The 15,308-nt window shown below is 41.8% G+C and overlaps 1 protein-coding gene across 3 annotated transcripts in view; it reads right to left on the reverse strand.

Annotated features, from left to right (window-relative positions):
• Nucleotides 1-12,869, reverse strand: part of LOC146965007 (electrogenic aspartate/glutamate antiporter SLC25A12, mitochondrial-like) — a 19,330-nt gene extending 6,461 nt beyond the window's left edge. The window contains exons 1-11 of one of the 3 annotated variants that reach the window (XM_085765699.1): nt 12,829-12,869; nt 12,227-12,280; nt 10,161-10,303; nt 8,485-8,600; nt 7,555-7,694; nt 6,137-6,283; nt 5,771-5,909; nt 4,762-4,855; nt 3,021-3,105; nt 1,655-1,736; nt 395-553 (exon numbers count right to left, since the gene is read on the reverse strand). In XM_085765699.1, the coding sequence (XP_085621825.1) occupies nt 395-553; nt 1,655-1,736; nt 3,021-3,105; nt 4,762-4,855; nt 5,771-5,909; nt 6,137-6,283; nt 7,555-7,694; nt 8,485-8,600; nt 10,161-10,303; nt 12,227-12,280; nt 12,829-12,840 (1,171 nt within the window). In that variant the 5' untranslated portion in view covers nt 12,841-12,869. Of the gene's footprint in view, nt 1-394; nt 554-1,654; nt 1,737-3,020; nt 3,106-4,761; nt 4,856-5,770; nt 5,910-6,136; nt 6,284-7,554; nt 7,695-8,484; nt 8,601-10,160; nt 10,304-12,226; nt 12,281-12,618 lie in introns of all 3 variants that reach the window. The other 2 variants (XM_085765701.1, XM_085765700.1) reach the window with 2 other exon arrangements.
• Between the last annotated feature and the right edge of the window lie 2,439 nt (nt 12,870-15,308).

A 15,308-nucleotide genomic window follows, 5' to 3' on the forward strand; every position in this document is an offset into this window, starting at 1 on the left:
AGTAGATGGCAGTCTTGACTTCCCTCATAGTATGAACAGCCTGAGGGTAGAAGTGTTGTATATCACAAGCCTTCAGCACCACGATCACCGCCTGGACAGAGGCAGATCAGACACTGCTACTACATGGATTCTTCTGGTCATTTTCCTTGGGGAGCTTTCCCTGGTATTGAGATAATGAAAACGCGACCCCTGGGTGTTGCTTTATTCTGCTGCTGAACAGGGAGGGCAAAGGTTTCTGGTATCAATTAGCAAACCATGCTGCTGATAATAGCACACTGACAAATCCTGATGCCTTCCCATCAGATGGTTTGTTTTGCAAAGACACCCCCCATGTTGACCTGCAACGTAGAGCTCGGGTCCTTTTATGCGCTGTGAAACCTGTGAAGGGTTTTACCTCTGTAGAATCCAAAGAAGCCCTCGTACCGCAGCACCTTCTTCGCACAGTCGAAGCTGTTCTTGTACATCAGCTCTCCTACAAAGGAGCCTGTGGAGCGCTGGTTCTGCATGCGCGTCTTCACCAGGTCGATGGGGTACACAGCCGTGGCACCAGTGGCTACAAAACACACATATTTTTCACCGATTGAAGTCTTTATTCTGTATTTCTACAAACAATGACTTACCAACAATTGTGACTGAACACCTGAAAAACATATTTACATAGGTACATAATATGACACATTTTACTAGTTAGTACAGTTATCTTAGACACATACTTAACACTGAGGATTAGGTTTGAAAAGCAGCTCAGTCATTGACAAAATACTTGATAAACATACTTTGATTGATCCAAATGATTAATCAACTAATCATTTCTCTGCTCTAAAACTGATTTTAAAGCTCGAAGACAGTGATCCATAAAAGCACCTTGTCACCCTTATTCCTTCCTATGCTTAATGCCATTACGCCGATATGTTTATGGGCAGGTTGTTAAATGATCGCTGGAAAATAAACAGACCCGTGTCTGTGTGTAAACTAATAAAAAGCAGTTATTACAGTAGGAAGTCTGGTAACTGTGGGAAAACTGTTTGGGAAGGCAAGACTGCAGGTAGTTGCACTCAACTCCTGTTCGCAGCTCTACTTGCCATGTCCTGCCTGACATCAAAAGGCTGCTGTAATGACTCTTCTCTCAAACATACAGACTCATTCAGCACAGAGGGTGATAAACAGCTCATCACACTATGGCAGTTTCACCATATGCCTGTTATGATATACATCTCTTTCTATACTTCCCCCACCCCTGTCTGAACTGCCTACTGGTGAGCAAGGATTGATACGTTTCTGTGTGCCTGGGGAGCGCACGCACGCACGCCACGCACGCACACACACACACACACACACACACACACACAGAATCAGAGTGTGTTCCTGTGTGAGGGGCAGTTGTGTCAGAGGTTCGTTGTATCCGCTCCTTCCAGTGTAATTAGACGGAGATTCCAGAGAGTGCGGTTCCGGAAGATTTGTGTCATTCCAAAGCTCCGACTCCAACGACAGCCTGGAGCCACCGATGGCACGGCAGCACAAAGCCGGAGCCTCACATCACAGCCCCTCTCCTTGCAGCACAATGGCCGGCCCCGGGGCCTCGGCGCGCCAGTCTGGCCCGGCTTAGGTTACCCCTCGGGCGGGCCGGGGGCTCTGCGGCAGACATGTCACTCACCTCCAGCGATTGAGCCCAGAGTAAACCTGTAGGCAGACTCTGCAACCTGGAGATAGATGGGCCGATGCGTTTCGTGACCGTGCTGTATAGGAGAAAAAGACACCAGTGGTCAAATGAATCTGGAGGAAAAACCGGGGGGGGGGGGGGGGGGGGGTCAGAACACCAAGCATGAATCGACTGGTTATTAAACTATAGCGAACTAGATACATTGTGGAAAGAAAAATGCGAAAAGCAAAGGAATGTGGACATGTCATATAACGTCTGATTCATCATCAGAGTATTAAATGTCACAGACAGACCAGCTTTGATACAGTAAACGACTGTGTGAATCTGTGGCCGGGTTTTCCACACATGCAACATGTGGCGGGCTACGAGCTAAAGGTCGTCTTTTATTTTTACAACAAAGTATAATTTCTCTCTTATCTGCTTGATCTCCGTATCAGTGTTTGATGTTAAAAACGGAGCCCCTTTGTTTTCACTGTGGTGCAGGGGAACAGATTAGCCCTACAAGCCTTTTCCATGTCCAGATAAGTATCTACATGAATATTGCACAGTCAGAGTGAGACTCTGTTAAAGCGTGTGTGTGTGTGTGTGTGTGTGTGTGTGTGTGTGTGTGTGTGTGTGTGTGTGTGTGTGTGTGTGTGTGCAGGTTGAGGCCGTGAGTAACTTCTCCCAGACCAGATGAGAAGGGAGCAGAGCAGATCCCTCTTTTCCACTTCCCAGATGCTTCCACCGAGGGTTGCATGCTAACAAGATCGAGGTCTTGATCAAAGGGTTTAAACAATTAGCCTACTTCCACTAAAGGGCAGGCCTGAGAATTGCAGCCCCCCACCCCAAAGGAATCAAATTCCAGACCTCTGAGCACGAGTCCCAGGAGCACGAGTGGCCTGAAAGCTCTGACCACAGCCTGAGATAGAGCCGTGTTATCCGGTGGAGGCAGGAACTATTTTGTGCTCCCACATCCACCTTGACTCCCACTCCCCTTCTGCCATTAGCAGACTTTGCTAAAGGCTCCTAAAACTCCTCAAGGCTCACACTGATAAAAGCCTCTTATTAGCTTCTCAGATGTGTGATTGCGGCTGATCCGTATGTGCAGCCGTACTGAATAAAATGGGGGAGAGTCTTTCATGGAGAGACGCAAAAAATCCATTCGTGTTCTATAGCTATAATTGGTGTACTTTTATCTGCGAGTTTAAGTAATGTACTTCACAAGGGAAGAAAAACATGGGCACTCTGCTAATTCAGTGTCTGAGCATTCTCTTTTTTTTCTCGCTCCTTTCTGAGAAGGAAGCAAAGGGAGAGGGGGAAAAGGCTTTGATAAAAGGGACTAGGATGTGAGGTGTATTAGTGGAGTCAATCAGGGTACCTGTCTCTGGGCTTCTGCTAGGTGGTATGGCATGGCTCCTTCCTCCAGTGGAGCTATCCTCTCAATGTCTGCGTGGTTCAGCCGCCTTAACACACAGGGAGGGAGGGAGTTAGGCCAGGAAAAAGCAGAGAGCCCAGCATCTACTGTGAGCAGCAGCCAGTGATGTAAGATTTTCCACAGACCTTTTTACTGGCTTTAACTTGAAGTTACTGCAACTTTAATTTAATCTTATATAAACCACAGACAAACAAAGCTGGATCCGTGCCCGTGGCCCCAACAAGTAAATGAAAGCGTTTTGTAACTCTGTGCTTGAGACGCAAATATTCCCCACTGGCCTGACGCTTCATAAAGTTTATCTTCATGCTTTATGTTTGTCTTGTAAATCAGCCAGTAGAGCAACTGTTGTTAAACTGAATAAGCAGTAACTTTATCTTTACAGCCAATAAACAGTCCAGTAACATATTAAAAAAAAGACGTTTTGTATAAATGTTTTGAATACACATTCTGGATTTGAGGAGCAGCAGCAGAACCTACCTGGGTGACTGCATCGATGGAAAAACTAAAGTCTGTTTACAAATGTATTTATGTCTTTAATACGCCTTTAAAAACGTCTTTTAAACTGACCCCACACCCACAGCATATTTATTTCAGCGCAATAATAGCTATAAGTCTGACCTCTAATCCTTTTTCAGGGTGATGCTGAGAAACTGGTCCATGCATTTGTCACCTCTAGGCTGGACTATTGTAGCTCTCTTTTGTCAGGATGAGACAGAGACCACATCTCTCCTGTTTTAGCCTCACTTCATTGGCTTATTGTACGATAGAGAATAGACTTCAAAATCCTTCTACTGACTTAAAATGCTCTTAATGACAAAGCTCAATCTTAAAGACCTCATTGTTCCTTATTGACCTAGTACAGTACACTGCGCTCCCAGAAAGCAGGTCTGTTAGTGACTCCTTGTATCTCTAAAAACAGACTGGGAGCCAGAGCCTTGAGTAACCAGCTCCTCTACTGTGGAACCAGCTCTCTCCGTGGGTCAGAGAGTCAGACACTCTCTCCACCTTTAAGTCCAGCTTTAAAACCTTCCTCTATGACAGAGTTTTTCGTTAAGGCTGCCTACCAGTGCTCCCATTAAGCCGGTCTGCTCTCCCTCCTGTCCCTGTATATGGCCCAGCCTTCCCACCACTGCTGTTTTCATCAGCTCTTCCTTGACTGAACAATCCCCATTTATTCCATATTCCATGTTGTAAACTGTTTTCTTGTCCGTACACATCATCTACTGCACGTCGTCTGCCCGTCCTGGGTGAGGGATCCCTCCTCTGTTGCTCACCCTGAGGCTTTTATCCCGTTTTTTCCCTGTTAAGGGTTTTCTTGTGAGGGTCTAAGGCTATGTAAAGCAATAGCAAATAAATAAAACATATTAACTTGTTTTGCCTTGCCTTACCTAATCATGTTGGCAAAGTCTTGCTAGGAACCTCAAATGTATTAAATTAGTAACAGCTCAAAATATTTTAACAAGTTATGAAAAATACTTCACTATTGTAATATATACATATATAAAAGAAGGAAATACAACTATAACTACAATACAGCCTATTTTCTTTTCTTCTTTCTTTCTTTCTTTTCTTTTTTTTTTTTTTTACATTTTTATTGATAGTCTATTTTGAGACATATATGAGATACTGTGTAGAAAGACCAAAGTTATTTTATTCTAGATAAAACATGAAGTGAGAATCTTACCCAGAATGGGAGTGAAGACCAGAGAGCTGGTACAGGATGTCAATCTCCATCGGAGTGACTTGACCAAACTTATTGGCACCGTGAACAAACTCCTCTGCAAAGCAGCACAGAGAGGAGGAAATTAAATGATGCCAACACGACTCCAGGCACTGTAGCGTCAAAACATTAAAGTCAAACATTAAAGTCAAACATAAAACGGAGAGGTTAGCTATGTCAGGTACTATCTACAGTGGTCTGGTATTAAATAGTATTTGCAAATACTGTTCCTTGCTTATTTGAGTTTTTGCTAAACAGGATATTTAAAAAAACAAACAAAAAAAGAAACACGAAATCAAGTCTGTAAGGTGCTTTACCTCCTTACCCGGCAGTACCCCCAATGTCACTCTTTTATATGTGCTTTATGTTCACTTCTGCTGAGAAGCCCCATTACCATCAGGTGGTCTTTTTCAAAGGAAACTGAATGGTAGTTGTTGAAGAAAGGAAAAGAGTTGGTTATTCACTTCAGCCACAAAGACCTTCGTGTCAGGTCCAAGGATTGCAACCTATAGTTACAAGCCTGCTTCTTTGATCTCGAGTACTGCGATGATATGCTTTTCTGTGACTGACAGCTGACATGAGTGTTGGCTTTTGCACCCATATTTTTGATAATACAAATAACAAGAATGATTTGCAAATACTATTTGTCCATAGTTTTTGCTTTACAAGGAGAAAACACTATGGAAAGAAATTAAAAGGAACAGTCTACAGCTTGGGTGGAAAACACAATTAGGAGCAGATGTGACTGACAGTACGACTATCTGTTGCAGGTCTACATGTACAGGATGATCTGATTACCAGTTTAGAAATGTTCATTACCTTTGTAATTTAGTGCTACAGTAAATGTTCCCTGTGTGTTCACTCACACCACTCTGTCAAGAAAGTTAAAATGTGATTGAACAGCTACATAAGAAACACACATTTCTGTTTCATTGGTGTCAAGAGGAGACCCGACAGTGTGTCTCATGTTTACCTTTGGTAACAAGTGTGTCTCTGTGTGTGCCGGCGACGGTGCTGTAAACCTTGCGCACCAGCTCCATGCTGTTGAGGAGGGCGTTGAAGGCATTGAAGTAGGAGAAGCTCACCATGTGGGAGGTGCTCCCTCCTGCAGCCTGGACAAATATCCAAAGTCTGTCATTCCCTCTGTGCAGGAGGACTTCACATGACTCTACTGTATTCTTTTAAACGTCCCTAAGCCTGCTAAATGACAGCAGCTCTTTGAAAAATGAAATACAAACACAGATGTCGAAGATAATTGTAGCCACTGAATCCAAACCGTTCATGCTTCTTAATAAAAAAAAATGTTCACAACTGCTGAAGGACTTTTTCTACAACTCACTGAAACCAGATTCTCCTCGACAAATGGAGTCAGCATGTGGTGTCTGATGGTGGCCATGATGTCGCTGAAGTCCAAGGCAGTGATGGTGCCACTTTTGTTCTTATCTTTTTGTGCAAAAGCCTGGCGGGCGTGCTCCAGCTGTAGCTCCTGCAGCAACACACAGAGGAAAAACATACACAAACCTTCAGCTCACAAAAGGACTGAAGGAGCGTGTGCCTGAGATGGGGAGAATCGCATTACAAGTGAGAGGTGAAATTGAACTTTTGAGGAAGAAAGAATAATAATATCAGTGTTGGACAGACGTGAGAGTCATCAGATGTGACAGTGTCAGACGCTGGCTTTTCTAATCACCACTGTCTCTCTGGAGACTAATGGAAACCATGTCCTGAGAAGCCTGATCCCAGAGCCGAGCCAAGAGTCTGGTGAGACAGTCGGCAGGTGTGTCCGCAGGAAGATGATTCAGTATGACAACCATGCAATCAGAAAGGGATGCAGGAGGAGGCTGACCCCGGGTCAGTATGTACTGTCAAGACTCATCGCATATAACCAGAGGATCACAGAGCACTGTCACTGCAATATTCAGCTGTTACTTCATCTTTACACACTGGCTCTGATAACCTAATCAGTGGATTGTTGCTGGAGATTAATTCTCACAATGTTTGCTGATTATATTGTTGAAAACTCGTGATGATACTTTGTTGCCTCACAAAACACCGTACTCTGCCAAGCTCAAAAATCTTCAAACTCATCTGCAGTCAGCAGTCAAGGCCACATTCTGCAACAGCCACAAGGTGGCAGAGCCGAGACTGTTTGAAAAAAAACACACTCAAATCTACACATAGACTTGTCCTCGTGCTTTAAGTAATAACGAGTTAAAAGAAATGAAATGTGCTTGGACATGACAGAAAAACAACACAATAATAGTGACAGAAGTAAATTAAAACCTCCACACAAAGGGGTCTTTGGTGCAGCGGTGGGAAGCCCCAGTCAAGTATGATAAACCACAAACTGGTCTGAGGGATCCCACACTGCAGTGGAGCCACAACGCAGCCTGTCTAACTCTCGGACCACCCAGCTTCTGCCTAAGACCACAGTCCTTGACTCCAACCCAGGTTCCTCCCTGACCGTGCCGCTTCTCTGAAGTCTCAATGAGATACAGGCAACAACCAATAAAGCAAAACAACAGCATTAAGTGTCTCAGTGACACACTGGGCTACTGCAAACCACGCGAACAACCAGAGAGATGAAACAGTGAAGATGAAACATCCAAAACATGTGAGTCAGTCTTTATGCTGAAGTGATCCAACCAGCTTTCATATATGCATAAAGGCACGGGAGTGAGACTTCTAAAAATGTCACACTGTTGCTTTCATTGTAAATGTTGGACTTGTGCTTTTCTGTGATGCAAAAATGCATACCTGCAGAAACTGTGTGAACTCTGTATAGCTGAGGTTCTTGTTTCTTTCATGGCCGAAGTGTAGCCTGATGAACTCACAGTCCCAGTTGAAGGGAATGTGGTGATGAACTGCGGTCTGGCTGAAGATGTCACGTACATTCTCTGGAAGAGCGAGACATGAGTGAGCAGTGACAAGAGACAGAGGGAAAAACATGCAAGATGCAACTATAATGTCCATCTCACATCCTCATTCCATTTGTCAAGAACCTTGTTAAAGTAGAGGAAAGAGTCCATTTGGACTGTGCTGCTGAATGGGCTGTTTGACAGTCTCTTTCCTTTTACATTTTGACGGTTTTGAGTCCATCCAGGAAATTTTCTGTATAAGCACTGCTCTCAATTTCAGTCAGCTTTATGGAGGCCCATTGCACAGAAAAAGCAAAGCAGCAGCTCCCTTTGTATGACTCTGCACCTCTTGGTTTATGACATGCTGGATTCATTTCTCTTCTTGTCAGATGGAGCTGGTTATAATGTGATGTTCCACACAACTCGCTTTCTGTCCTGCCTTGGGATGAGACTTTAAAAATACAAGCTGCTGGCATATCTAATACTTTGTAGGCTCCAAAAGAGCCAGAAATTGAAAAAATGTGGTTAGTGCTGCATTTATTGACAACACATGCTTTGGTAATAATAGTACATGCAACCCTGAACATTCACTGTTACACTCAAACTCACCTTAAGCCCCCTGTCTTGCAGAAGGTTTTTGGTACTTTCCAGCATTAGTATGAATAATCTATTGAAACTACATCAAGACGCATCTTGAATACTTTACATACATTCTCTATGAGGTCAGCATTCACACTCTGTATACATCACATAATGCAAGGTATCCTGTAATATGTATATACAGTACACACCCACACCAGCATGCTGACTTTAAGCACCTTGTACATACCGAATGAGATATTCCCCGATCCATTCTTGTCGAACAACTGAAAGGCAACTATGAACAGGGCATCCGGGGCACATAGAACTGATTCAAAGGCCAGAAACTCCTGGAACGAGATCAGTCTGTTTGGACAAGAAAGAAAAAGTGCTATCTGAATAAAGAACATATATACAGTATCTTTGGCAAATGACAAAAGCTCCAATAATATCACAATCTATCATCCTGCCAGTTAAATGGATGAGAGAAAAACACACAATACTGATAAGGCTACTGACTAAGGATAAGAGAAGTGATGTAAAACTAAATCTATTTTTTTTAGCAAAGCTTCGAAGTTCACTCTTTCCCTTGGCAAGCTGATAAAAAAAAAAAAAAATTATTTCAAAGTGCATTTAGTAGCCGTCCTGGAGCTTTCAGCTTTCACCATATCATATGATCATTGGTAAGTTCAAGTAAGTTTGCCCAGTTGAAATGGAAATGCATCCTGGGCCCTTTAAGAACTTCTCATCCAGCTTCAAAAGTTCTTCATATTGGTTTTTATAAGACAAATGTTAATTTATCAGACATCATTGATAATAATTAACTATGGACTTCACCTTTAAAACATACAAAGAGGAGATTTTAACATGCTTAGAAAAAGTGTATTTGAATATCTGTCTTGGACCCTGGTGTGACTATTCTTTAGCTATTTATGAAGCATTTATGAGTTTAATTGCTGCTCTTTTATGTACAACAATGATCAGGTAGTTCAGATATATTTTGGCTTATCTTATCAATGGCATTAAATAAACGGTAGGATTAAAATTAGCTGATAAAGATGGTTATTTACTCCGCAAACATCATTGGGATCAATCATTAACAGTCCCTCTGGCACCTACACATGGTTTTATTTGATGGTGCACTGCCCCAACTAAATCTACAGAATATCTAGTCAATTAAACAGGTGGGGCACCTGGAAGAAAAACAATAACACACAGGTAGTGAGAATTCAGAATCAAAGTGGCTATTAGGTTAATTGCTGCCTGTGCTGCCTTTGAGGAATTAAAGTTATATTATTAACAACCTGTTGCAACAGGAGTACACGGTTTGCTTTGTTGTAAATTAAAGCTTAATTTTAGCTGTTTCTAAATAATGGGTGCCTTGAGGATTTAACATTTTTAGACAGAAGCAGTCACTTTATTGGTTCAAAGATTTTTTTTTACAGGTTTTGCTTTTGTGATATTTAGCGCAGGAATATATCAACAGAGGAAGCAGCAATATAATGTAAGTACACACTTGCACATAACCCTCGCGCAGCAGCTAATAAAGAATTGTTGTGTATGTCTGTCAGTTCACACTGACGTGCTTGTTGTCTTTGTGTCATAACTGCCACTCATGTACTGTGGTATTGTGCTGACATCCTATAATCTGAAATTTCACTTGTAATTTACGTTGCGCTCAGGACAAGCTGAGGAAGTGTAAACAGCACAGAAATATCATTTTCAATAGACAAATAAAAGCAAACGGGTGATTTGAGTCCACAAAGGGGTTTGGAGCTAACACTGGGGATAAAAGGCACAACCTACAAAACATTTGTTGAGAAAATTCAGACATATGTAAGAAAAACTAGCAATCTACAAATATTAACATATCCCAGCATAACAGAGGACCTCCGCAGCAACCTCCTCAGTATCACTGTAACTCACCCGTCTTTAGTGGTGTCAGCCACTCCAGCTATCAGGTCCACAGTTTTGGGGTTATGTTGAGGCTGTGTATGCAGACCCAGGTACTTCTGTACAAAGTCCCTGGGGGTCATATAATGCTCTCCATCCTCCACAACACTGGCATACTGCAAAGGAGAGAGACAGATGTAGATGTACTGTAGACCATGTAGACTTTGAATGTAGACTGAGAATATTAAAGTGTTGTTTACTGAAAGAAACTCATGTGGAGACTGAATACAAAACAACCAGTAGGTGAGGAATGAACAAGGCTGAGTTACTGTGGCTTTCTCAATTGGTATCTCTTTTCTGAGTGACTATACCATGTTTATATTCACTTTTCTGTGCTAGCACATATGGTCTTCAGTGGCCCTCCACTGTAAACTTAAACATATACAATACTGGTGCTGTTTCATCCCATCAGGACAAAAAGGATTGGACTGCCTATAGTCTCTTTCAAATCACTGTCTTCCTTTCACTTCATGCAGAAAACTATCTTTCTCCCAAAGAAGTGAATACATAGCTATATATAAAAGGTGAAATATCTGACACACAACATAACATACCATGTACATAATGCATACTGTACCATTTGCTTGTTCTACAGTGTCCTTTATTTATTCAGGAACATACAGCTGGTCCATGCTCACAGTTACACAGAGTCACACCTGGAAGCTGCCCAGGACAATCTTTTGGCCACTGAGCAGCTACAATGGAGCATTTAGGGCTTCTCCACCCAAATGTATACAGTCTGTCTGATGTTTGAAACAAGACTTTTCAATCACAAGCCTGCTTATAAAACTTGCAAGCCACCAATACCAACAATCGAGGTGAGCAATGTCATTATTTCAACTAATTTACTGAAATAAATGGCTGAAAAATTGAGGCACCTAATGCAAAAATCCTACAGGTCTAATATAACCAGTTCCTCTCATTGATTTGCAATAGTCTTAAATAGCCACAGACCACAGCTCCTGTCTTAAAGAGGTACCTCCCTGTATAGCAGGACAGTACGGGGGAATCTCTGTTGTTGTGTGTTGTTGTTGTGTCGTGTTATATCGTCATCTTGCACAAACCTAACTTTAACTGATAAAATACATCAACGATCAATGATCTTCAAGTATTGTGTTTCAACTTCACATGACTGAAGCACAACAAGCACGGCTAACGCAGCAGTGTGCTAAACCTGAGATCTCAGTCGGGCTTTAAGACGTAAGTTCATTTTTAGCTCCTGGTTGGGTTTCACGTTGGAACAGAGATAGCTCTGGAAGCACAAGCGCCACATGAACTGGCAAGAGAAAGGCCACACTTGTGGGTCTGAGCCAAGCTCAGATAGAGAGAGCATGAGATAAACAGAGAAGGAGTGTGGGAGGAGACCTTCACGCCAAGTGTTTTCAAGGCTACAATTCATTGCACTCTGCTGAATTAATGTTTTAAGTGAAAATATTAATTCCAAGCAATTTATTGCCACATTTCAACATCACATGATTGTGTATCCATTCACCCTCACAGTAGGCCTCAAGTAGTTCTTAATCAAATTATACAGGCAGTCAGAATGAGCTTCCAGTAATTAACTCTTCCACCTGTATGCATCACAAATTGCGCAGCCCTCTTATAGCAGAGTCAAGAGATGTGGGGGGACCATAAGGCGACTGGAACTCACAGCCTCTACTTTCAGGTACAAGTTTACACTCCAAGACCTGGGTAAAAAAAAAAAAAAAAACCTATACACTAATGACATGGATTTGTATCTTTGAGGGGTAATGGAGAGAGTACGATGATGAGATATTCAGTGACATGATCAAAACACACACTACAGACACATATGAAGTCAAAGTAGGAGAGATTCTCTCTTGAAGCTGGTCCAAAATTAGTCGAAGCATTTGTCTGACCTTTCCTAAACTATGTATCCCAGTGGACACCACATAGAAACTTACTGGCTGACTGCAACATGGTAGTGGACTTGTAATTTGCAGGTTCTGCTTGTATCTGTATGTTGCCATGTAAGTTAATGCACCAAATGTTTAAACTCCTGTGAGTGACAGTCTTACCTTCAGAAATATAGTCTTCAAGTCAGTGGGGTCGGCTCTTTTTGTTGTTTGGACCTATAACACACAAGTTTGAATTTACTATAATAAAAAGTTCACATTCAGAATATCATGATTACATCTACACAACAGCATGCTACTCTACTATAGGTTCAATCAGTTTATCAATAAAAAAATAAACTTCAAGCTGTCACTGTTCAGCTTTGATTTTTACGCAGTCAGCTCAGCAGGATCGATCCCAGGCGACTGTAAAAAAAAAGAAAAAAAGAAAAAGGAACTAGGCTTCAACACCCTGCATTTGCAAATAACCGTGCTGCGATCCTTTTCAGTGCACATAAAACCGCTTCAAGTCAAATAGTCTCTGATTTGGAAATGCAACAGAGGAAAGAAATTACAGCTGTCTGCGAGGCCGGCCGGCAGAGATGCGCCTATGTAAAGATGCAGGATTAAAATAAAGGGGGACTCCGCCGCATTTTTTTTAGACAGAAGCTTTAAACCCACGCGTCCGCCCAGACAAGCTGCCCTCCGTGTCCGACATCGGTTCCTTCACAGCCACTTTACTGCCTTTAAAATTAATATGTGATAAGAAATATTGACGGAGTCACCTTGACCGCCATGCTGGGTGTGACGTCAGCTGCAGAGGACTGGCGCAGGCGCTGGGCATCGGGACGACAGCGGACACGACAGGACGGACACTGAAATATATTTAGCCAAGTATTGTCCTTTTCTGTCTGCAGGGCGGTGTGTCAGCTGAGGAGCCGCTCGGAGAGGTGCTCCGGGGCAGAGCACGAAGAAAGTTGGTGTGTGACATGTGTTACAGCATTTCCTGTCTGCTCGGGTTCAGGCGAGGACACGGGGGACTGGGCTGCTGGGATGCAGCCTGCAGACAAGATACAACCAACTAGTACAGCAGCAAGAGGCAGTAACATCCACTGTTACATATACTACAGCTGCACATGCTGCAAGATTAATATGTATACGTTACAGTAACATTAACAGCAAATATACAGCTACATGACATAATAGTCTAGCAATATGCAAAAACATATACCTAGGCTACAGTAACACACCACACGCAGCAATGTTAACATATGCATAAACATACAGGAACATATCTGCTACATATGCAGCAACTTACTGTAGGCTAACATATGCATAAACATACAGGAACATGCACAGCACAACAATATGCTGCACCATACAGTAACACATGCAGCAACATGCACTCCAACATATTGCAGTAACATACTACATCATGCAACATGCAGTAGCCTTTAATGTGTAGCCTGCCTACAACATATAACAGTAATATGTACTGCAATACAGCAATACCTTTTTTTTTAATCATTTGAAACTGCATGTGTAGCTTCAGAAAACAAATGGCGTAGGCCCAGTGTGTAGTGCTGCAGCTAATATTATTTTATTATAGGCTAATACATTTGTTTTTCATTTTCATTTATAAACTATTAAAAATATATGAGCTAAAAAGATTTTCATTGCATTTTTTTTCCCACAGCCCACAGTTGGTTCTCTCATGCAACCAAAACTTAACAACCCAGAGATATTCAGTTTACAGCGATGAGAGAAAATTGACTGCAGACACAATCTAACATTATTGAGCTGAAGCCACACAAGGTTCAGCAAAACCTCCTAGGCTGAACTATATTTCATGAGGCAATTGATGTAAGTACAATTATTGTATTACAGCTATCAGATAAGTCTAATGGAGTAGAAGTGTATTGTTTAGTAAAGGTAAAGGCTCACATATTAATGTCTCATCTTCCATTTCACAAATTTTGGTTGTTATTCAGGACAGCATCTGGGTTAAAGGTTAAAGTTTTTATATCTAGAGTAAAAAGCATGCTGTGCTGTATAAGTATGTGTTTTCACAGTGGTAAGGTGAATATGTTTCAAGCCGTTAGATCGCTTACCTAACCATGCTGCCAACACAGACACCAAAACATTTGGGTTATCTGGCAGACACTTTTGTCCAAATCGACTAACAATTTTGCCATATACACATGAAGAGCAATTTAGGGTTCAGTGTCTTCTCAAAGAGCTGCTGGGGATCAAACCACCAACCATATGATTAATGGCTAGGCTGCTCTACCACTTGAGCTACTGCTGCTTACCTGCATGTCACACACCCATCCCACTGACCAAGCCAATTCAGACACACACTCTTGATTTTTTGTGAGAAAAATCTACCTGGGATTGGCTGTAACAAAACATAAACAGGATGACATTGTATTTCAACACTGTGTGACATCCTCTTTTTTGTTGGGGCTTCTCGTTCCCTGCATTTCCTAAAAAAAAAAAAAAGAAAGGAGAAAAAAAGTCTAAATGACAGTAGTTTTAAGTTCAGAGATCAAGCAGCATGTTCTGCCTCCATGCAGACACAATTTGTTACCTAAGGATTTATAAAAGGTATGGTATTGTTCAGGAAAGGGATAATCTAGTGCTGACAGTGTAGTAGAGGTAAAATTACAGTGGCTTAAACATGACTGGGTCGGTCATTCATTGGTGCACCTGAAGGACAGAATAGCTGAGGCTGGGATGATAGCACAGCATTACCAGGGCTCAGACGGATGTTCAGAATTGCACTTTCCCCCAGAGAGTCGATTTCTGTTTATTTTATTGTGATATCCCTGTAGTCTCACCTTACCCCTTTTTGAATGACACATTTATTTTTTCTCTCTCACAAATATAGGCCTATCCAAATCAGGCAGGAGTTAGCCTATTATTTAGAATTATGTTGTTTAACCCACATTTGTTTAACTAATAGCAATTATACAGATGGGTTCCCTTTAAGTTCATCCTATTTTTTTATTATTAAAAAATAGGCACCGAAAATCAATGCTTTTAATAAGCAAAAACCATAGACTGTATAAAACAAACAAAAAAAACTAACTTATCTGTAATAACTGTGCTCTGCTGCATCAAACTAATGATCCTAGTTGCAGCCATAAATATAAACCGTTTTCTATGAGAAAATGTGAATTTTCTACATATTCAACTCCCCTCCCTGTGTATTTAGTAATTATTTTGGTGAAAAGCGTCGAACTTACCCACATGACAGAGTTCG

This window comes from Trachurus japonicus, chromosome 21 (assembly GCF_045865225.1).
Source record: "Trachurus japonicus isolate A0001 chromosome 21, Traja_1.0".
Lineage (NCBI taxonomy): Eukaryota > Metazoa > Chordata > Actinopteri > Carangiformes > Carangidae > Trachurus > Trachurus japonicus.